Below are 24,256 nucleotides of genomic sequence, written 5' to 3'. Positions count from 1 at the left end.
TTTATTTATGTCTTTACATAAAAACTTGTGAGACCAAATTTGATTCTGTGTCTCAGATTCTTCATTAGTGAATTCTGTAAGGACGTATTTCTGTAAGTTGAACAGCTAGAGGGCAGAGATCACTTGTAGGCTGCTTGACGTGATTTGACATTTCTCTAGTTTGCTAATCTGATACTTGGTACAGAATGTGTCTGGAGTTGAAAGTGGAATCTTTTAAATCCCAGTTTTTCATTAAATTTAAACATTACATGTTCAGGGAAAAATGAATTTTATTTTGTACAGACATTCTACGTGTGATTTGGAGATAGCCAGCACAATAGGAGGTATGTGTCAGTGTGTCAGAGGTGTAGGAGGAATATGATGGTATGTGGGTGTGTTAGAGACGTGTGTGTTGATGTGTCAGAGGTACGGGGGGTGAATGTTGGTGTGTCAGAGGTGTAGGTGGTGTGTGTTGGTGTGTGTGTCAGAGGAGTAGGTGGTGTGTGTTGGTGTGTCACAGGTGTAGGTGCTGCATGTTGGTGTGTCAGAGGTGTAGGTGGTGTGTGTTGGTGTGTGTGACAGGTGTAGGTGGTGTGTGTGTTGGTGTGTCACAGGTGTAGGTAGTGCGTGTTGGTGTGTGTGTCAGAGGTGTAGGTGGTGTGTGTGTGTTGGTGTGTCACAGGTGTAGGTGGTGTGTGTGTCACAGGTGGAGCTGGTGCGTGTTGGTGTGTGTGACTGAGGTGTAGGTGGTGCATGTTGGTGTCACAGGTGTAGGTGGTGCGTGTTGGTGTGTCACAGGTGTAGGTGGTGTGTGTTGGTGTGTGTGACAGGTGTAGGTGGTGTGTGTGTTGGTGTGTCACAGGTGTAGGTAGTGCGTGTTGGTGTGTGTGTCAGAGGTGTAGGTGGTGTGTGTGTGTTGGTGTGTCACAGGTGTAGGTGGTGTGTGTGTTGGTGTGTCACAGGTGTAGGTAGTGCGTGTTGGTGTGTGTGTCAGAGGTGTAGGTGGTGTGTGTTGGTGTGTGTGACAGGTGTAGGTGGTGTGTGTGTTGGTGTGTCACAGGTGTAGGTAGTGCGTGTTGGTGTGTGTGTCAGAGGTGTAGGTGGTGTGTGTGTGTTGGTGTGTCACAGGTGTAGGTGGTGTGTGTGTCACAGGTGGAGCTGGTGCGTGTTGGTGTGTGTGACTGAGGTGTAGGTGGTGCATGTTGGTGTCACAGGTGTAGGTGGTGCGTGTTGGTGTGTCACAGGTGTAGGTGGTGTGTGTTGGTGTATGTGTCACAGGTGTAGGTGCTGCATGTTGGTGTGTCAGAGGTGTAGGTGGTGTGTGTTGGTGTGTCACAGGTGTAGGTAGTGCGTGTTGGTGCATGTGTCAGAGGTGCAGGTGGTGTGAGTTGGTGTGTGTGTCAGAGGTGTAGGTGGTGTGTGTTGGTGTGTCACAGGTGTAGGTGGTGCGTGTTTGTGTGTGTGACAGAGGTGTAGGTGGTGCGTGTTGGTGTGTCACAGGTGTAGTTGTTGCGTGTTGGTGTGTGTGTCACAGGTGTAGTTGGTGTGTGGGTGTGTGTGCAAGAGGTGTAGGTGGTGTGCGTTGGTGCGTCAGAGGTGTAGGTGGTGTGTGTTGGTGTGTCAAAACTGTAGGTGCTGTGGCATTGTGTGCTTGTCTCTCATATTTTGGCCATTCACTGGGGCCAGGATAAAACTGTGTCTGACTCCTGCTGTTATTCCCATTTCCCGTCTCCGCCACAGTATCGCAGGTACGCAGAAGATAAGAAAGTCTGAATGCACTTCCCAGCAGGCTCAGGGCAATTCCTATTACACTGTTAAACAATCCCCTAGAAAGTATCAACTCCTGACCTGTCAATCTACCTCATTTTGTCCTTTATTTTCTGCCTGCTCTGCACTTTCTCTGTGACTGTAACACTTGATTGGTTATTCTATTATTGTTTCCCGTGTACTAACTGAGTGCTCTGATGTGATGAAATGATGTGTGGGGATGACACACAAAGCGAGATTGTCACTCGGTACATGTGACAATAATGAATACATTTAACAAATAAAGGCCTTTCCTAGAGGAGGAACGACAGCTTACTCTTTGTCTTTTTGCATTGCTCCCACAGTTTCTCGCCAGTGTTCAGCCAGTGTCACAAAGCTGGGCCACTACACCGGGGCAGCGTCATTCACTGTGACGGGCGAGGAGTGTCTCCAGTGGACAGATTTCCCAGACTACATCGAGCAGTATCCTAACAAGGGTCTGGGCAACCACAACTTGTGCCGCAGCCCCGATGGTGTGGGGGTGCCGTGGTGCTTCTACAGAAGGAAGAGTGGTTCAATCAGCTGGGCGGAGTGCGACTGTAATCACGGTGAGGGGCTCGGCTTCCCATTCACTCGGCATGAACAATTATGTCAGTTCAGCTGCACAGTGCTGAGTGATGGCATCCTCAGAGATCAGTGGCCTCAGCTCTCTGCCTGTAGCTCCCCACACCAGGATCTTCCAAAGTGTCAGGTGTAGGAAGTGGTGAGGGTTTAACACCAAAATTTGGGCTCTGTTTAAGGTGACAACACAATAAATTTGAGAACCATGATTGAAATTAATCCCTACTTAATGTTTTACAGTAATGTGTACAGTCAGTGGCCACTTTATTAGTACAGAGTGGGACCCAGTGTGGTTTTCTGCTGCTGTAGCCCATCCACTTCAAGGTTTGATGTGTTGTGCATTCAGAGTTGCTCTTCTGGGCACCATTGTTGTGACACGTGGATATTTGAGTTACTGTCGCCTTCCTGTCAGCTTGAACCAGTCTGGCCATTCTCCTCCGACCTATCTCATTAACAAGCCGTTTCCCCCACACAGAACTGCTGCTCCCTGTATGCCTTTTGTTTTTCATATCATTCTCTGTAAACTCTAAACTGTTGTGTATGGAAATCCCAGGAGATCAGCAGTTTCCAAGATACTTAAACCACCTCATCTGGCACCAACAATCATTTCATAGTCAAAGTTACTTAGATCACATTTTTTTCCTTTTCTGATGATCAGTCTGAACAACAACCTGAACCTCTTGACCTGGTCTACATGCTTTTATGCATTGCAGCTGTTGCCAAATGATTGGCTGATTAGATATTTGTACTAACAAGCAGGTGTACCGTGTACCTAATAAAGTGGCCACTGAGTGAACATTAAGTTTAATGAATGAGATTTCAATTGGTGATAATTGAATTGGTAAATTGGTTTATCATTGTCACATGTAGCTTGGTACAGTGAAAAATGTTGTGTTTGCATACCATCCATACAGATAATTTCATCACATTTGTACATCAATAAAGTAGATGTAGATATTTTATTGATTCCAAAGGAAATTACAGTGTCACAGCAGCATTACAAGTGCAAAGATATACAAACATACAAATATTAGAAGAGAAGTAAGAAAGAATAAAAAATGAGTTACCTCAAGCAGTCGAACAGGAGGAGGTCATCACTTCCCTGGCAAGAGGTTGATTCACTGTAGTGTCTTTTGGCCAAGGGTAAGAATGACCTCATATTGAGCTCTTTGGAGCAGCACAGTTATCTTAGTCTATTTCTAAAAGTGCTCCTCTGTTCAGCCAAGGTGGCATTCAGAAGGTAAGAAACATTGTCTGGAATTGCAAGGATTTTCCGTAGGGTCCTTTGTTCTATCACAGCCTCCAGTGTGTCCAGTTTGACTCCTGTAACAGAGCCAGACTTTCTAATCAGTTTATTGAGTCTGTTGGCATCACCCATGTTGATGCCATTGCCCCAGCACACCACTGCATAGAAGATTGTACTAGTGACAACAGACTGGTAAAACATGTGGTGGAGAAGTCTGCACACTCCGAAGGACCTCAGTCTCCTCAGGAAGTAGAGGCAACTCTGGCCCTTCTTGTACACAGCCTCTGTATTGGTGCTCCATTCAAGTCTGTCATCCAGGTGCACCCCCAGGTACTTGTAGTTCCTCACCACATCCACATCCTCACCATCAATAGTACCAGGGAGTAATGCAGGCTTAGACACAGATGATACAGCTTGCGCCATTTGACAAAGTCCTCCACGAGGGCACTTCATTCTCCTGTCCTCCCTTTATACAGCCAGCTATTACTGAGTAATCAGAGAATTTCTGCAGATGACATGACTCAATGTTGTATCTGAAGGCTGAGATATACAGGGAAGGGAGCCAATATGGTCCCCTGTGGGGCCACAGTGCTGCTTATAGCCATGTCTGATGCACAGCTCTGAAGCCACACATACTGTGGTCTGCCGGTAGTACAAGAGAAAGAAACAACAGAATAGAGGTGCTGTGCAGGCAGACAGTAAAGTGCAAGTCTACAACGAGGTAGATGGTGAAGTCAAGAGTCCATCTTATCATACCAGGGAACCATATAATAGCCTTATAACAGTGGGTCCGAAGCTGACCTTGAGCCTGATAATGCATGCTTTCAAGCTTTTGTATCTTCTGGCCAATGGGAGGGGGGAGAAGAGAGAATGTTCAGGGTGGACAGAGTCTTGATTATTATGTCACCTGCTTTAGCAAGGCAGTGAAAAGTGCAGACAGAGTCCATGGATTGGAGTCTAGTTTCTGCGATACACTGATAGCCATGAATTTAAGCAAAGTTTGATATGAATGGTACATTCACTAGAGAGTACATTTCTGGCCTCCAGTCTCTCCCTTTCATGAAGGAATTAAAATCTTTTAGCACGTTCTATAAGTAAGGCTAATGTGCCTTCTCTGCGAAATGTGTGGAGCGTGACTTGGAAAGAGCCAGAAGCATTATAACATTCAAAGGGCAGCCAAGTAAATTCTGAACAGACTGGGATAGGAGTCATTGTGTGTAGTACTGGAACAATGCATTGTTCTGAGCCTTCCTGCTAGACCAGTGATGGGTGGGCTTGCGTCATGGGTTGTAGACGAAAGCAGCACCACTCACCTCCCAGGAGATTCTCATCTGGGGTGCGTTCCCCTTGTTAATGACACAAACACAAGAAAATCTGCAGATGCTGGAAATGCAAGCAACACACACAAAATGCTGGAGGAACTCAGCAGTCCAGGCAGCATCTATGGACAAGAGTAAATAATCGATGTTTCAGGCTGAGACCCTTCATAATTGCTCACCAGGGAGGCCTCACCAGCACTTTCTAAAGCCTCAACATTACATCCATAGTATATCATCATATAAGCAACATTCACAAGAAAAACATAAATGACACAAAATCAAACTAGTCCATGCCCCATCGACCTGCCCTGGGACTACAGTGTAGTCCTCCATATCTCTACTATCCTTGTACCTATCCATCCAAACTGCTCTTAAAAGTTGAAATTGAGATTGAATGGACCACTTGAGCTGGCAGCTCATTCCCATTCTCACCACCCTCTGAGTGAAGAAGTTTCCCCTCATGTTCCCCTTAAACTTGTCACCTTTCACCCTTAACCTATGAACTCTGGTTATAGTCTCATTCAACCTCAGTGGAAAAAGCCTGCTTGCATTTACCCTATCTGTACCCCTCATAATTTTGTATACCTCTATCAAATCTCTTCTCATCTTCTACATTTTTAAGAATACAGTCCTAACCTATTCAATCTTTCCTTATAACTCAGGTCCTTCAGACCTGGTAATATCCTTGTAAATTTTCTCTATACCTCTTCAATCTTGCCTACATCTTTCCTGTCAGTAGCTGACCAAAACTGTACACAATACTCCGAATTAGGCCTCATCGTCTTATACAACTTCAACATTAACATCCCATCTCCTGTACTCAGTAAATTGATCTATGATGCCAATGTGCCAAAAACTTTCTTTATGACCCTATCTACCTGTGACTTCACTTTCAATGAATTATGGACCCGTATTCCCAGATCCCTCTGTTCTCCCACACTGCTTGGTGCCCTATTGTTAAATGTGTAAGGTCTACCCTGGTTCATGGTCATTACTCACTGACTTTTAGATTTTCTTTTTCAGTTCAGTGGTTGTGATGAGCTGCAAACTCCTGTGCCCCGTCATTTGTCATTGACCGTGTGTGCAAATGCATGGTGTCAGAACAAAGACAAAATACATACGTTAGTGGATTAAAATCCCACAGGTTTTGTTCACAATATGTCCTTCAATAATTATTTACATATTTTGATGCAAGTAAGATGCAGCTATTTATTTTAAAATGTAGGATATTTTGTTTCATAATTTGTTACTTTTTCAAGATTCAAGATTGTAACCAACCTGTTCAAAGAAAAATATCAAACATCAAACCCCATTCCCCCTGTGCAGAGAAAGAACACCCAAATGGCTCCAAAAAGAGCAAAAACAGAATATAAAACACAATATTGGAGCAGAATTAGGCCATTTGGTCCATCGAGTCTGCTCTGCTATTTCATCATTGGTCTTCCTCTCAGACCCAATCTCCTACCTTCTTCCTATATCCCTTCAGACCCTGACAAATCAATAATCTATCAACCTCTGCCTTAAATATACATCACTTCTCCCTGTAGATGCTGCCTAGCCTGCTGTGTTCTACCAGCATTTTGTGTGTATAGTTAGAAGGCGATAGGGTGAAGCCAGATGGGTGGGAAAGATAAAGGATGGGGAGAAAGTAATCTGATAGGAGAAAGAGTGGGAGGAGGGGACCCATGGGGAGGTGGTAGGCAGGAGCCAGAGTGGAGAACAGAAAGAGAGGGTAGGTTAGTGAGTGGAGCTCTGATCATACTTATTACTTGGGGAAAGTAACTGTCTTCTCAAAGGAGGAAACTCAATTTGTGCTTTCCTTGTATTTCTCAGGTGCCGTTCGACTGAGTGGAGGAGCCAGCCAACATGAGGGAAGAGTGGAGGTATTTCACAGTGGACAGTGGGGCACTGTCTGTGACTTGAACTGGGACAACAGAGATGCCAGTGTGGTGTGCCGTCAGCTGGGCTTGAGGTATGCGTGTTGGAACTACACATCCAGTAATTACCCTCAATAAGGTCGTTGCTACGATTATACAAAACCTTCTGAACAATGTACAGATCTTGGCATCAAACTACTGACTGTTTAACTAATGTGATCTAAATCTCCCACAGCAGGAAGTGTTTAAATTAATTTTGAACTATTTACCGCCTGTTGATTAAAGTGTTGAAATATTTGTCACGTGATTTCCTTCGTCCGTTCTAAATGAAAGATCTGTTTGAAGTTGGGTAGTCTAATATAGTGGTTGTCCATCACATTCATTGATGACAGGAAACTTGTGCAGGAGAGTTTTTAAATTGGCCTGGTGGTATGAATAGCCGTCACATACTGGGCTCTTCCTTGCTTTCAGTGGGTGACCATGACTTTCTCTGTGCCTATTCATGCCCTTCTCTCTCCATGGAGTGTTGCAAAACCACCTTCCTGGGTGTTGGATGAGACAGTTGATCTCATCCGCCCAGTCTGCTAGAGCTGACTTCACATGCTGGGATGGGCGTGTTCCTGTCTCACCAGCATATGGGGCCTACGGCTACCCTCTCCTGGTTTAGCCTGCCGATCAAAGAAGTGTGGCCACTGTCACATGCAAAACAGCCACTTGGAATCACAGCCGAGAGGTGAGTGAGCTGCCCCAGAATGGACATAAAAGCCCCTTCATTAGATGAAGTTGAATACAAAGTCGATACAGGAAATAACAGTGATTGAATTAAATTTGTAACTTAAGTTAAACTGGTTTATTTAAAGAGGAATCAGTAATTGTATTAATTGATCTTTACAAATGTTAAACTATCATGATGTATTGTGACACTATCCTTGGTTACAACAATATGCAGAGAAAGTTCCACAGTTGGTCTGTGAAGAGTCCTAGACTAGACAATGAACACTTTGTTTGAGCTTGCACTGGCTGGAAAAAGCCTGTAACATCAAGAAGGGTCCTATACGCCCTGCTCGTGAACAGTTTGTCCCACTCCCATCAGAGACAAGGCTACATAGCATCTAAGCTAGGACCACCAAACTCAAAAATAGTTACTTCCCCCAAGCAGACTTATCAACATCTCTATTCACTATCCCACCCCTCTACACCCGGTAGCACCACTACTTTATCATTTCCTGTCAGAGTCACCTTATGTACAGACACTCCTGTACCCAGTGTCACTTTATCTACATACAGTCAATCTATGTGTACAAGCTATATTATGTATTTATATTTATTATTTTTTAAATTATTATTGTGTTTTTTTGTGCTGAATCAGATCCACAGTAACAATAATTTCATTCTCTTTTACACTTGTGTACTGAAAATGACATTAAACAATCTCAAATTTTAATCTTAGTTCTCATTTTTATGAGTCTGCAAGTCTACATTGGACTTAATTAGAGATCAGGACTCACCAAGCACACGGTTTTTACAAAACTGATGACTTTCATCAGAACAGGAACAAGTTCAAGGCCAATCATTAGATGATGGAGAGAAAGTGAAGAAGGTAGGAGAGAACAAGAGGGAAAGTTTTTGAACAGCTCCATAAACTCTTCTGTGGCAAAGTCATTACTATGTACTTACATACGAGATGTAAGTAAGTAAATTTGATATATGAGATCATTATATTAACACAAATAAAGGACGCACCCTTGTTTGAAGGTACCAATTTTTCACAGTTATAGTCATTAGAACTTGGCAGTGGTTCCAGCTGTGTTCACAGTCTAGCCGCAGAAGTGTGAAAGGTGATGGTAAGTTGGAGCTAACTCCCTCTTTGGAGACTGGGGCATAGAAGTTTGGTCTGGCACTCAGATGCCGTGCGGAAGGCATGTTACATAATGGAGGTGCTGCCTTGCAGCCGAGAAGCTACATGGAGGCATCCTGGGCAAATAAGCTTCTAGGTCACATGTTTTTAAGAAGAACATTAGATTCTTGGCAAATATTGATACATCAATCAGTAACAAAGAAACATTATCAGGTCATTCCACATTGGCTCTTGCATGAGTTACTATGCACAAAATGAATAAGGCTGACTGGCTGCATGGCACTTTGATTCATTGAGGAACTGAGCAGATCAGACAGCATCTATGGAAAGGATTAAAGAGTCAACATTTCAGGCCGAGACCCTTTATCAGGACTCCGGCACTTCATCAGAATCTTCATCAGTTCCTCCAGCATTTTGTGTATATTACTCTGGATTTCCAGCATCTGCAGAACCTCTTGTGTTTATGACTTTGATTCATCAGAAGATTCCAAAAACTGTATAAATGCAAAATTTTAATAGCTATTAGAAAGTAATTGGAGAATGCGTCAGAGAGAGATGACATTGCTTGTGTATCTTCTACTATCGAATCTATGACTATTTTAAAGCTGACCTTCTTTAAGGTTTTTTACAGTAATTGTGAATTAAGGTTTTTAGTATCTGATTTAGGAAGCTGTAAGGTGCAGTGATATTTTGGGAGAGGTTTGTTGATCTCTGGTATTGAAATGGTTGTTACCAGACAGCACAGCAGTGTGCATCACTTTATAGTGTCAGGGTCAATTCCTGCCGCTGTCTGTAGGGTGTTTGTACGTTCACCCTATAACCATGTAGATTTCCTCCGGGTGCTCTGGTTTCCCTCCACATTCCAAAGACATAGGGTTAGGATTAGTGAATTGTGGTCATGCTATGTCTGCCCAGCACAATCCTTGCTGACCCATTGCACTGTATGTTTCTATGTACATGTGACAAATAAAATTAACCTTGATACCACAGGGATAATCAAAGTGGTGTACTTGAATTGTAGTAGAATCATGGAAGTTTCGGGTCTTCATTCAGTGTGCTCATTTCCAGAGTTCTGTGATTACCAACAGGATAAAAATTGGATTAAAATCGTGGTCTCCACAGCAGTGCAATGGCTAGTGTGACCTATTGTAGCTTGGGGCATTCTGGAGTTCAGAGTCCAGTTCCGGGGCCATTCCGTATGGAGTCTCTACATCCTGCTCATGGGATGCGCACTCCTGTTTCCTCGCACAATCCAAAGATGTACTGGGTAGGTTAAATGGTCATTGTAAATTGTCGTGTGACAAATTTAGGGTTAAATCTGGGTTGTGGTGTTGCTGGGGCAGCACAGCTCGTAGGGTCAGAAACATCGACCCTGCACTGTACCACTAAATAAATAAAAATAACATAGGGAAACGTTATCAGGATTATCCAGGTAAACCATCAAGCTTCTTTCCCCTGTTTTTTTAGCTCATTACTTTGTTTATTAAAAAATTGTTAACAGCTGAGGCAAAACAATTGTTAATCAGCACACCAGAAATAGGATAGAGAGAAAATTAGCACCATATCATACAGGACAAACAATTCACCTCATCACTTCCTTTACCTGTTCTATCATTGCCTTGTTTCTTTCCTTCTTCTTTAACTTACTGTCCCCACCATCCAGGCCACACTTTCTTCTCCCTCCTTCCATCAGGCAGGAGGTACAGGAGCCTCAGGACCCATGCCACCACATTCAGGAGCAGTTACTACCCTTCAACCATCAGGCTCCTGAACCAGCATGGATAACTTCACTCACCTCAACACTGAACTGATTTCACAACCGACAGACTCACTTTCAAGGTTCCTGTGGTAAACTATGTATACCTGTCTGGAGACGCCCCTCTGCTGACTGCTCCTGTGGCTCCTCCCACAGAACCCTGTATAAAGGCGATTGGAGGCACTGCTCCCCCCTCAGTCTCCGAGATGCCGTGCTCCGTTTTGCTGCTAATAAAAGCCTATCGTTTGACTCCCGTCTCCGAGAGTTATTGATGGTGCATCAGTTCCATAAATCATATTCTCAATATTAATTATTTTATTATTTAATTGTATTTGCACAGTTTGTATCCTTTTGCACGTTGGTTGTTTGTCAGTCTTTGTGTATAATTTCTCTTTGATTCATTAATCTACTGTGAATGCCTGCAAAAAAATGAATCTCAGGGTGACATCTATGTACTTTGATAATAAACTTATTTTGTACTTCGTTCCCTTTAATCCCTTCCACCTCACTCCCCCTCCCTTTCCACTCCTCCACTACCAATCACAGTGAGATAGGTATCGGGAAGAGGAATTCATTCTTTGAGCCTGGACAGGGACCCGTGCACTTGGCTGCGCTTCACTGCCATGGGGACGAGGCAGCCTTGGTACAATGCAGAAATGGCACAGCCACAGAAGGCATCTGCGGACATCACCATGACGCTGGAGTTGTATGTGGGCTGCCAGAAGGTAAAATTGGGAAGTCAGCTCCTGGGTCATGTGAACCAGTGAATGGATTTAAAAGCACGAACCTCTGAGATAGTAATGAAGGCAAATGTGATGTTTGCATTGGGCAGGGCTTTGTCAATGAGCAACATGTTGATGCTGAAATCGTCACATTTAAAAATGCTCTCCTTACTTTCTTCAAGTGCAGGTTCAGTGATGCCCATTCGACTCGTTGGAGGGAAGGAGCACCACGAAGGACGAGTAGAAGTCTTCCATGGAGGACAGTGGGGGACTGTCTGTGACGACCAATGGGACGATCTCGATGCTGAGGTTGTCTGCAGGCAGCTGGGTTTAAGGTGCGATAACTGTTTAAAATTTCATATTGGCTTTATTGAACATCTAAATAAGGCCAAGCCAGCCTCAAAGAAAGTGCTTCTAATATTCATCTGCTTGTTAACATTTCATAACAAGGTCAACACCAACAGTTAGAATTCATGCCATACTCAGCAAAGTTATTTCCCATGGTAGGGGATTCTAGGACAAGAGGGCACGATTTCAGCATTGAAGGACATTCTTTTAGATCTAAGATGTGGAGAAATTACTTCAGCCAGAGGGTGGTAAATCTGTGGAATTTGTTCCTTCGAGTGGCTGTAGAGACCAAGTCATTGGGTATATTTAAGGCAGAAATATATAGGTTCTTGATTAGCCAGGGCATCAAAGGGTATGGGGTGAAGGCTGAGGAGTGGGAATGACTGGAAGAATTGGATCAGCCCATGATTGAATGGCAGAGAAGACTCAATGGGTCGAATGGCCAACTTCTGCTCCTAAGTCTTATGGTCTAACAATTTAGGAACAGCTTTCTTCCCTCGGCCCCGAGGTTGCTGAATGTTTCATGAATTATTACTATTTATTTTGTTTTTCACAATTAATATGTTTTTGTAATTTATAGTTTATATGTATTTGTAATGTACTGCTGCTGCAAAACAACAAATTACATGTCATAAAGATGAGAAAGTCTGCAGATGCTGGAATCTAGAGCAACACACACAAAATGCTGGAGGAACTCAGCAGGTCAGGCAGCATCTATGGAGATGAATAAACAGTCAACATTTCAGGCCAAGACACTTCATCAGGTCAGGAAGGGGAGGGTAGGAGTTCAAAGTTCAAAGTACATTTATTATCCAAGTGTATATATAAATTTTACAACCTTACAGGAAGCCACAGAAATGACCAACACCCAATGCACAAAGAGAGAGAAAAACAAATCATGCAAATAATAAAAGGCTAGCTAGAAGGTGAAGGCAGATGGGTGGGAAAGGTCAAGGACAGGGGAAGGAGGAATCTGATCGGGGAGGAGAGTGGACCATGGGAGAAAGGGAAGGAGGAGGGGACCCAGGAGAGATGATAGGCAGGTGAGAAGAGGTAAGAGGCCAAGTGGGGATTAGATGAAGAGGGGAGCGGAGGGATTTTTTTTTAACCAGAAGGAGAAATCGATATTCATGCATAAGATTGGAGGCTACCCAGACAGAATACAAGATGTTGCTCCTCTACACCAAGGATCACATCATCTTGGTATGTGGAGGCCATGAATCAACATGTCGGAATGGGAATGGGAATTAAAATGCTTGGCCATTGGGAAGAATCGCTTGTGGCGGATAGAGCGGAGGTGCTCAGCGAAGCAATTTACAGTGGTTACAATATATTTAGTGACTACCTTATATTTACAGTTGCTAGATTTAGGGATTTCCTACCTCTGGAAGTATCTGTATGTGTCAGTTGTGTAGCCATGTCAGAGACAGGCATGGCTTGTTAGCTCTCTCACCTGGACGTCGGCTGAGAGGAGGCTGTTTGTCAATCAATGTAACATCATACACATTCCCAAAAGCCCCTCTGAGGATCGAATTGCTAGAAGAACAGGAATGATATTGGTACCAAGGCTTCTCAACACCCTCACCTCCCCATGTCAACTGGGTGGAATTAAATTCGGCCTAAAGTTTCTAAATGGATCAAGATGTTTTCTTCTGCCTTTCATGCTGCTTGAATTATAATGGTTATTGTGGACTATAATGTGGGAAAGAGCAGGGTGTCTATGACAGTGAGGATTATAATGGTTACTGTGGAATATAATGTGGGAAAGAGTTCTGTGTCTGTGACAGTGAGGATTATAATGGCTACTGTGGACTATAATGTGGGAAAGAGTTCTGTGTCTATGACAGTGAGGATTATAATGGCTACTGTGGAATATAATGTGGGAAAGAGTTCTGTGTCTGTGACAGTGAGGATTATAATGGATACTGTGGACTATAATGTGGGAAAGAGTTCTGTGTCTGTGACAGTGAGGATTATAATGGATACTGTGGACTATAATGTGGGAAAGAGTTCTGTGTCTGTGACAGTGAGGATTATAATGGCTACTGTGGATTATAATGTGGGAAAGAGTTCTGTGTCTATGACAGTGAGGATTATAATGGTTACTGTGGAATATAATGTGGGAAAGAGTTCTGTGTCTGTGACAGTGAGGATTATAATGGTTACTGTGGAATATAATGTGGGAAAGAGTTCTGTGTCTATGACAGTAAGGATTATAATGGTTACTGTGGAATATAATGTGGGAAAGAGTTCTGTGTCTGTGACAGTGAGGATTATAATGGCTACTGTGGACTATAATGTGGGAAAGAGTTCTGTGTCTATGACAGTGAGGATTATAATGGCTACTGTGGACTATAATGTAGCAAGGAATTCTGTGTCTATGACAGTGAGGATTATAATGGCTACTGTGGAATATAATGTGGGAAAGAGTTCTGTGTCTGTGACAGTGAGGATTATAATGGATACTGTGGACTATAATGTGGGAAAGAGTTCTGTGTCTGTGACAGTGAGGATTATAATGGATACTGTGGACTATAATGTGGGAAAGAGTTCTGTGTCTGTGATAGTGAGGATTATAATGGCTACTGTGGATTATAATGTGGGAAAGAGTTCTGTGTCTATGACAGTGAGGATTATAATGGCTACTGTGGAATATAATGTGGGAAAGAGTTCTGTGTCTATGACAGTGAGGATTATAATGGCTACTGTGGAATATAATGTGGGTAAGAGTTCTGTGTCTGTGACAGTGAGGATTATAATGGCTACTGTGGACTATAATGTAGCAAAGAATTCTGTGTCTATGACAGTGAGGATTATAATGGCTACTGTGGACTATAATGTAGCAAAGAATTCTGTGTCTATGACAGTGAGGATTATAATGGCTACTGTGGACTATAATGTAGCAAAGAATTCTGTGTCTATGACAGTGAGGATTATAATGGCTACTGTGGACTATAATGTAGCAAAGAATTCTGTGTCTATGACAGTGAGGATTATAATGGCTACTGTGGACTATAATGTAGCAAAGAATTCTGTGTCTATGACAGTGAGGATTATAATGGCTACTGTGGACTATAATGTAGCAAAGAATTCTGTGTCTATGACAGTGAGGATTATAATGGCTACTGTGGACTATAATGTAGCAAAGAATTCTGTGTCTATGACAGTGAGGATTATAATGGCTACTGTGGACTATAATGTAGCAAAGAATTCTGTGTCTATGACAGTGAGGATTATAATGGCTACTGTGGAATATAATGTGGGAAAGAGTTCTGTGTCTGTGACAGTGAGGATTATAATGGCAACTGTGGACTATAATGTAGCAAAGAGTTCTGTGTCTGTGACAGTGAGGATTATAATGGATACTGTGGACTATAATGTGGGAAAGAGCAGAGTGTCTATGGTAGTGTGGATCTGGATTGTTGTTCAATGCTAAAGTAAATGTGATCATAAAGATAAAGGTTATCTTCATGTACATTGAAGTACCTTGTGTGTGATAACACAGTCCAAGGATGTGCTGGGAACAGCCTGCAATGTCACCAGACACTGACCCTAACTGACTCATGCATCTTTGGAATACGGGAGTAAACTCACGTGGTCACGGGGTTAACATACAAACTTATTACTGACAATAGTGGGAATTATATCACTGATGTTCTATTTAGAGAGGTATAGAGGTGTATAAGATAATGAGAGGCACAGATATAGTGAACAGCCAAAGCCTTTTTCTCAGGCTAAAATCAAGGGGCATAATTTTAAGGTGATTGGAGGAAAGTACAGACGGAATGTTAAAGGTAAGTTCCTTACATGTTTTGCAGCTGCATGGAATGCCCATCTGGAGTGGATTGGCAGATACATTAGGGACGTTGTTGATAGAAAAATAGGACCGTAAGATATAGAAGAAGGAAAATGGAGGGCTATGTTTGAGGGAAGGGTTAAATTTAAAAGTTTGGCCTAACATTGTGGTCCAAAAGGTCTGTACTACGCTGCACTGTTTTATTTTCTGTGCTTTACATGGAATGTTACAAAAGTTTCTGTCAGTTTCTTCATGCAATTCTTCCTTCCTCTGTAGCGGGACAGCCAAGTCTTGGATGTGGTCTCACTTTGGGCCAGGATCAGGTCCAATCCTTCTGGACGATGTTGAATGCACAGGCAATGAGTTATCTATGGACGAGTGCAAGAAGAGTAACTGGAGAGAGCACAACTGTGACCACACAGAAGATGCTGGTGTCTCCTGCGATCCCTTCAGAGGTACCTTGAGAGTTATTTGTGTTGCTTGTAAACTGCTGAATTAAATAAATTCCTATTCTTCCGTTTAACCAGCACACTATCTTTTCATGACCACAGCAGAGAGCTTCATGTCCTCTGAACAAATTAAAACTCTTTAAATAGATCGCTACTAATGTAGAACTCGTGCTTTAGACATGAGCCTATTTTGATTCTGAAAGTTAAGTGATCCAGCTGTCTTTGGGTAAAATGCTGATCTGCCTTTGAGATAAGGAAATCAGATTACCAAAAGGTCATGTAGATAGGGTGGCTACTTGTTAATAAACCATTCTTGAACCTTCCCTGTTTGATTAGGATTTTGGTCCTTTGTCAAATCTCATCTGACGTGATTTCAGTCTTTATTTTATTACCCTCCTTTGAACAATCATGTAAACATCTCACAATGAGAGTGCCTGCATTCTGTCAGGTTTCCGTTGAACGTTCACGCCAATGATGTCATAACCTGCAAAACCCAGGAAAATACAGTGTTCTATTATTTTCAAACCACTGCTGGAAGACAGCAGTGACAACAATGTAGAAGTTGACAGGTAGAACAGGAAATCTTGAAAACAACCAGATGTGAAAAAAGTTATTAAATGTCAAGATTAAAGAAACTGGCTAAAGTTTATGTTTTTCGAAATGTCTAGTACCAGAGGGCATCTATTTATGGTGAGGGGGGTAATTTCAAAGGAGATGTGAGGGTTACATTTTTCACACAGAGAGTGTTGGGTGCTTGGAACTCACTGCCTGGGGTGGGGTGGGGGGTAGTAGAGGCAGAAACTTTGGGGACTTTTAAGAAATATTTAGATAGGCCATGGGTGTAAGGGAAATGGAGGGATATGGACATTGTGCAGGCAGAAGGGATTAGCTTACTTGGCCATTCGATTATCAATTTATTTGGTTTGGCACAACATTGTGGCCAAGGGGCCTGTTCATGTGCTATGCTGTTCTATGTTCAAGCTAGATAACATTCAACATGTACCGAGCCAACAAAAACTTTGTTTTTACATGAAACTCCCACTCTGGCTTGTCCCTGTATCTGTGAGTTAGGTCTCAAGGTACCTGCCATAGGAACAGCATCTTCCCCTCTGCCATTAAATTTTTGAACTGTCCCAATTTATTATTCCTTTTTTGCACTGTTTTTAATTTATCTATTTATTTTTGTGATTTAGCATTTATTTATTAATGTGACTTACATTATTGTTTTTATGTCTTGCACTGTACTGCTGCCACAAACAACGAATTCCACGTCATCTATATCAGTGATAAAAAACTGATTCTGATATTTTGGAATGACAAATTCCTATCTAACAATACCTCATCCAGTCTTGATGAAGGATCTTGGCCCGAAATGCTGCTGACCTGCTGAGTTCCTCCAGCATTTCATGTGTGTTGCCCTGCCTAACAGCAACCGTTCCTCACCTCAGTTCTGCATTTTGGTCTTCTCTGAACAAAACAAGCAACTAAAATGGATGGTCTGTTGGGTGCTTACTGCAGATGGTGCTGTGCGGCTGGTTGGAGGCAGAGATTCCACTGAGGGAAGATTGGAAATCTATCGGAACGGAGTGTGGGGCACGGTGTGCGATGATAAGTGGACTGAGCTGAACGCGGAGGTTGTCTGCAGACAGCTTGGATTCAGGTAGTTTCAGAGTCTTTCAATATCTGTGACATCTCAACGTCCCAAACAAGTGATGAACTCAAACTAAAGGCAGCTCAGACAATGATCCCCTTCCCTTATTGACTTTTCCTGGACTAATTTTCATGATCAATCGCACTAGGGACAGCCTATTCCAGTGGCCAGTTAACCTGCCCACCTTCTTGTCTTTGGAATGTGGGAGGAAACTGGAGCACGTGGGGGAAACCCACAGGGAGAACGTGCAAACTCCATGGAGAGGGTGCCCGGAGTCAGCCTGGAAGCCAGATTGCAGTCATTGCGAACCAGCAGCTTTACTAGGTGTATTACTGTGCTCTCTTCCCCAGTGATGAGGGCTTTTAGCCCCTCAGTACAGTGCTAGCTCATTGAAAGCTCCAATTCATCCCACAACTCATTGTAAAGCAGTTATAATTGTGATACAGCGGATTGTGACACAAATTGCAAAGGTGGTTGTCACTTTAATGTAACATTATCGCTGTGTGTGATCACAGTTACAACTGGGCTCTCACGGTAAAAAGATTCTTCTCACCTGGGTGCTTAAAACGGTAGTGCCATGTGGCATCAATGAAAAGCTATTCAAAGTCAAAGTAAATTTATTATCAAAATATGTACACTGTATATCATCATATACTACTGTGAGATTCATTTTCTTGAACAGAATTACAGGAAAATAAAGAAATACAATATAAGTCATGAAAACTATACATATAAAAGACTGGCAAATAGCCAATATACAAAAGAAGACAAATAGTATATAAATGTTTAAAAGCATGTAGATAAATAGATAATATTGAGAATATGATTTATAGAGTCCTTGAAAGAGAGTCTGTGGGCTGTGGAATCAGTCTTAATTCATAGTTACTGAAGTCTAGTATTCTCTGAATCCAAATTGAAATCATGCAAAAGAAAAATAAATTTCATGCTTAATTAAATTGCTTAATTTGTTTGGGGTAATTGAAATGATTTGCCAGCCCAAGATGGCTTTGAAGTGGAAGGTTGAGCTGTGGTGAAGTTCTGTTGACTAATTTGCCTCTACTCTCTCGGTTACTTGCGTTTACATCAAACAGAGGCCCTGGACTGGTGGCATCAGAGGGCACATTTGCACAGGGAACTGACTACATATTCCTGGATGATGTGGTCTGCATGGGAACTGAAACTAATCTTCTGGGATGTGCTCGGAGCAACTGGGGTCAGCATGACTGCTCCCACCATGAGGATGTGGGTGTGATTTGTGCACAGGAAGAGACCAACAAAATAACACTGTCCCATACAGGTAAGAGGTGGAAGGCAGTTTTCCATTCACCTTTCACCGTTCAGTAGGCTTGTTAACTGGACTCATTCCTCAACCATACTTTATCTTACTTGTGCGCAAGAAACTACTCTCTTCAAAGACCCTTCCTGCCTGGACTTTCTACAGGCTATCTGCACTCCATCCTTGACTGGACATAATGTAAACCTTTGCTTTACTGCATTTTCCCCAGGGTAAACACATGGGGAGAGGAATGACAGGATACAGCGAGGGGTTAGATGGGGATAATACAAACTACTGTGGACCATTGGGTAGGATGGCTGATTTCCACATTGTTAATTTTTCCTCTTATTTCTTCAAGGATGTGGCCAGTGCCAACAATTTTTGTTTATTGTGGTAAAAGAACAGACAAAGCGAGAGCAGGAATTGGCCAACTGGCCTCTCAAGTGTACTCCACCCTTAAATTAGACCAGTGCCAACCCCATCCAAACGTTCCCACTTTACTGCCACACAGACTCTATAAAAGGTTAAAGATTAGTTTTATTTGTCATGTGGGCATCAAAACATACAGTGAAGTGTGTTGTTTGTGTCCAATCAAATCAGTGAGGATTGTGCTGGGGCAGCCCATGTCATCTTGCTTCTGGACCCAACACAATATGCACACAACTTATTAGCCCTAATTCTATGTCTTTGGACAGTGGGAGGAAACCAGAGCACCTGGAGGAAACCCACGTAGTCATGAAGAAAACATACAAACTCCTTACAGACAGCAGACCACAATCTTTCAGCCAGTGCTATAAAGCAATGCATGAACCACTATGCCACCTTTTAATTTAAAATGTAGCCTCTGAGTTGCCATTGCCCTTGAATCTGCCTGCCCTGCTTCCCCAGGAGATTCATGAGATAGTCTCTCCAGTGTTTTGTAAAATGAAGTCATAACTTCCCTACTTATAGACTCCATACCTCTTGTCAACAGCCCAACTTCCAAACTACCTGTACCTGCATGGTAACTTCAGTGCGTCACATCACTATTACTGCTACAGGGGTTAAATTCCCACCACAATCAGTGAGGAGTTTGTGTGCTTGAGTTTTCCCTCATGTTTTGGATTAGGGTCAGTGAGTTGTGAACATATTGTGGTGGCGTCAGAACTGTGGCGACACCTACACGGTGGTCAGCACAATCCTTGCTGATTTAATTTGATGCATTTCACTCATTCTTTTTCATGCCTATGTGACAAATAAAGCTAATTTTTATCTTTATATTGTTGCTTCCTGCTCCTGGATTTAGGAAAGAATCATGGAATTGTACTGTACAGAACGGGCCATTTAGCCCCACTCGTTTGTGTTGATCAGTGAGCACCCTTCCACATTCAACACTCAGTCCAGAGCTCATCTGTCTTCAGGTTAAATCATGTCAGCGATATTACTTGTTTAATTAATAGATTATCAGAGCAATTGGAGAGAGAAGAGATACACCAGAACTTGAAGGGACATTGACCACAAGAGTGTCAAACAGGAGCAGAATTAGGCCATTCAGTCGATCGAGTCTGCTCCACCATTCCATTAATGCTGATTTATTATCCCTCTCCACTCCATCTCCTTCCTTCTCCCCATAAGCTTTGACACCCTGACTAATCACGAATCTATCAACTTCTGCTATAAATATGCCGAATGACTTTGAACTGTGGGAGGAAACCGGAGCACCTGGAGGAAACCCAGACAGTCATGGGGAGAATGTACAAGCTCCTTACAGACAGCGGTGCGACTTGATCCCTGATCTTACAGTCAGTGCTATAAAGCAATACACTAACCACTACACTACCTTCTAATTTAAAATGTATCCTCTTTGCAGTAGGAAATTGCTGCCCTGATGTCCCGTTTAAATCTCTCACCAATGACCTGAAATTTATGCCTTTATGTCTTTAGCACTCCCTCCCTGGCAAAAAGACTAAGTGCTTTCACCTCGTCTATGCCCCTGATGATCTTATATACCTCTATCAAGTCAGCCCTTAATCTCCTTCCAGGAAATGAAGTCCTATTCTAAGACCATAAGATATACAGTAAGAGCAAAATTAGGCCATTCTGCCCACTGAATCTGCTCCACCTTTTGATCATGGCTAATTTATTATCCATCTCAATCCAATTCTCCTGCTTTCTTCCCATAACCTTTGACTTCCTAACTAATCAAGACCTGTCAACTTCCATTTTAAATATACCCAAAGTCTTGGCCTCCACAGCTGTCTATGGCAATTAATTCCACGGGTTCACCTCCTCAAATCTGTTTCTAAGTAGGCATCCTTCTATTCTGAGGGTGTTCCCTCTGGTCCTAGACTCTCCCACAACCGGAAATATCCTCTCCACATCTACTCTATCTAGGTCTTTGAATATTGGCAGGTTTCAATGAGATCCCTCTCATTCTTCTAAACTTCAGAAATTCATTCAGAGATATACAACATAGGAATTGCTGGAAATCTAAAAGTTAATGCCTGTTTTATCTACACACAAGAGATTCTCTAGATATCAGAAATCTTGGCCAACGCATACAAAATGCTAGAGAAATTTAACACACCGAGCAGGATCTGTGAAGTAGAGTAAACAATCGAGGTTTTTGGTTGGGAAAGAAAGGAGGCAGAAGCTAAAATAAGGGTGTGGAGGACAGGGCTGGATGAAGGTGGATCTACTCTTTAGCTTTCTTTCTCCAGTCCTGCTGAAGGGTTTCAACCTGAAACGTCGACTGTACTTTTTTCCATTGATGCCGTCTGGCCTGCTGAGCTCCTCCAGCATCTTGTGTGTGTTGCTAGGATAAAGGTGAAGCCAGGTGAAGGTGGAGGAGGGGCTGAAGTAAGAAGCTGGGAGGTGATAGGTGGAAGAAGTTAAGGCTGAAGAAGAAGGAATCTGATAGGAGAGGATTGTGCCCCATGGAAGAAAGAGAAGGAGGAGGGGCACTAGAAGGAGGGAAAGGTGAGAAGAAGAGAAGGGGGGAGAGGTGAACTGGAGTTGTGAATGGATAAAAAGAGAGAAGGGAGAGGGAGAGAAATTACTTGAAGTTAAAGAATCAATGTTCATGCCATCAGATTGGAGGCAACTCAAGTTGAATATAAGGTGTTTCTCCTCCAGCCTGAGATTTGCCTCATCATGGCAGTCGAGGAGGCCATGAACTGACATGGCAGAATGGGATGTTGTTAGGTGAAATCTATTACTTTTAATAGATTATGATTAAATCTAAATTAGATTGGATCTAGTTAATAGATGAAAGCCCTCTTTGATCAAAAGGACTTGTTACCCGGACAAGTTTGGTTTACATCCAAGTGCAGATATTCCCTTTATTCTCTTCACCATTCCATGCACTCTGCCCTGCAATGTAAAGCAAACTTGTGTTCACGCTTTGCCAATAAGTTTAAGTTTCAAGTTTAATTATCATTCAACCACACCCATGAATGCCCATGAACCCATAAATACCCATGAAAACAGCCAAACTGAAACTGTGTTCCTCTGGGACTAAGGTGCAACACACAGTACCAATAGTCGTACACACTGCAGGGCACATATAGTGCGTATAAGAGAATAGTAAACATAGAGTCACATAAGACAATAATCTATCTCCAGTCCCTGAGTGTCAGGTCCTAAAGGTCGATGGTGAATGGAGTGTTGTCGACAAGAACAAGCCTGCAACAGTCTGATAATCACGCACGTACAGCTGCAGAGAAACGCAATCCAGCTTGTCTTCTGCCAAGTGAACCCTGGAAGGCAGCACTGATGAGATGATCAAGCCCCCATCCCAGCATGGATATCTGCCGCCCCACACTGCCTCTGGCGTCTCCTCCTCTGGGTGGCTGGAACAGACGACTCCACCTCACCACGGCAAAGCAGTTCCCCCCCATTGGTCTCACCAATGAACCAGACTTGCAGTATTCTACGTTACCAATTACAACTCAGCTTCCCACTCCTCCCATGCTGTCTAATTTGTTGAGCATTTCTGGTGTTTTTTTTCTTTTTGTTTCTGATTTCCGGCAAGTGAAGCTTTTGTTTTGCTTCAGGTTTCTGTGCGCACTTTAACCTCTCTGACCATGGCTGGTTTTGTGTGTTCACAGGGCCGGTCATCAGACTAGTGGATGGAGAGAATAGGAAGGAGGGGCGAGTGGAGGTGTATCTTGGTGGAGAGTGGGGAAGTGTCTGCGATGACGGCTGGACTGACACAGACGCGAGGGTTGTCTGCAGACAATTGGGTTACAGGTGAGTCAAGGAGACTTTGATCATCTTAAAGTAATTACTGAGTGCATTGCCAACATTCAGAAACATCAGGTAATGTATTGGAACTGTTTTTATTAAGTCCATAAGATATAGGAGCAGAGTTAGGCCATTCAGCCCATCGATTTGCTTCCACCATCCCATCGTGGCTGATTTATTATCCCTCTCAACTCCATTTTCCTGCCTTCTCCCCATAACCTTTGACTAATCAAGAATCTATCGACCTTCGCTTCAAGTATACTCAATGACTGTGGAAATTAATTCTACTGCCCAGAATCTGACTGAGAGCTTGTCTGAACAAATATCTTTTAAAATGATGCAAGTTGAATTTTATTCTGTTTTGCTGAAAGTTGTCAATTGATGTTGGTGTGAATGTCTGTACTGCTTGAGGTATCCCGTATCTGAAGAATAATAGTCACTTATTCATAGACCAGTAGGTAGGTACTGCGATCACTTGAGTTGAGTATGATGTTCTTCCAATGACTTGTCTATTGGTGGGTCTTCAGATGGCCGTGGAAGCCAATCCAGATCCATCCAGTAAACCTAGCAATTATAGGCCTGTAAGTTTGATGTCAGTGGTGGGTAAATTAATGGAAAGTATTCTTAGAGATGGTATATATAATTATCTGGATAGACAGGGTCTGATTAGGAACAGTCAACATGGATTTGTGCGTGGAAGGTCATGTTTGACAAATCTTATTGAATTTTTTGAAGAGGTTACCAGGAAAGTTGATGAGGGTAAAGCAGTGGATGTTGTCTATATGGACTTCAGTTGACAAGGCTCTGCACAGAAGGTTAGTTAGGAAGGTTCAATCATTAGATATTAATATTGAAGTAGTAAAATGGATTCAACAGTGGCTGGATGGGAGATGCCAGAGAGTAATGGTGGATAACTGTTTGTCAGGTTGGAGGCCGGTGACTAGTGATGTGCCTCAGGGATCTGTACTGGGTCCAATGTTGTTTGTCATATACATTAATGATCTGGATGATGGGGTGGCAAATTGGATTAGTAAGTATGCAGATGATACTAAGATAGGTGGCATTGTGGATAATGAAGTAGGTTTTCAAAGCTTACAGAGAGATTTAGGCCAGTTAGAAAAGTGGGCTGAAAGATGGCAGATGGAGTTTAATGCTGATAGGTGTGAAGTGCTACATTTTGGTAGGAATAAACAAAATAGGACATACATGGTAAATGGTAGGTTATTGAAGAATGCAGTAGAACAGAGTGATCTAGGAATAATGGTGCATAGTTTCCTGAAGGTGGAATCTCATGTGGATAGGGTGGTGAAGAAAGCTTTTGATATGCTGGCCTTTATAAATCAGAGCATTGAGTATAGGAGTTGCGATGTAATGTTAAAATTGTACAA

The 24,256-nt window shown here is 42.7% G+C and overlaps 1 protein-coding gene across 1 annotated transcript in view; it reads left to right on the top strand.

Moving 5' to 3' along the window:
- The window catches only part of si:ch211-51a6.2 (neurotrypsin), a 54,030-nt gene that overhangs the window by 6,066 nt on the left and 23,708 nt on the right, over positions 1–24,256 (top strand). Inside the window, exons 2-9 of the mRNA XM_059946113.1 lie at positions 2,091–2,333; positions 6,745–6,883; positions 10,949–11,127; positions 11,312–11,459; positions 15,545–15,723; positions 17,236–17,377; positions 18,460–18,665; positions 22,733–22,874. Coding sequence (XP_059802096.1) covers positions 2,091–2,333; positions 6,745–6,883; positions 10,949–11,127; positions 11,312–11,459; positions 15,545–15,723; positions 17,236–17,377; positions 18,460–18,665; positions 22,733–22,874 — 1,378 coding nt within the window. The remainder of the gene's footprint in view (positions 1–2,090; positions 2,334–6,744; positions 6,884–10,948; positions 11,128–11,311; positions 11,460–15,544; positions 15,724–17,235; positions 17,378–18,459; positions 18,666–22,732; positions 22,875–24,256) is intronic.

This window comes from Hypanus sabinus, chromosome 21 (genome assembly GCF_030144855.1).
Source record: "Hypanus sabinus isolate sHypSab1 chromosome 21, sHypSab1.hap1, whole genome shotgun sequence".
Lineage (NCBI taxonomy): Eukaryota > Metazoa > Chordata > Chondrichthyes > Myliobatiformes > Dasyatidae > Hypanus > Hypanus sabinus.
This window is presented reverse-complemented; position numbering and strand designations above follow the sequence as displayed.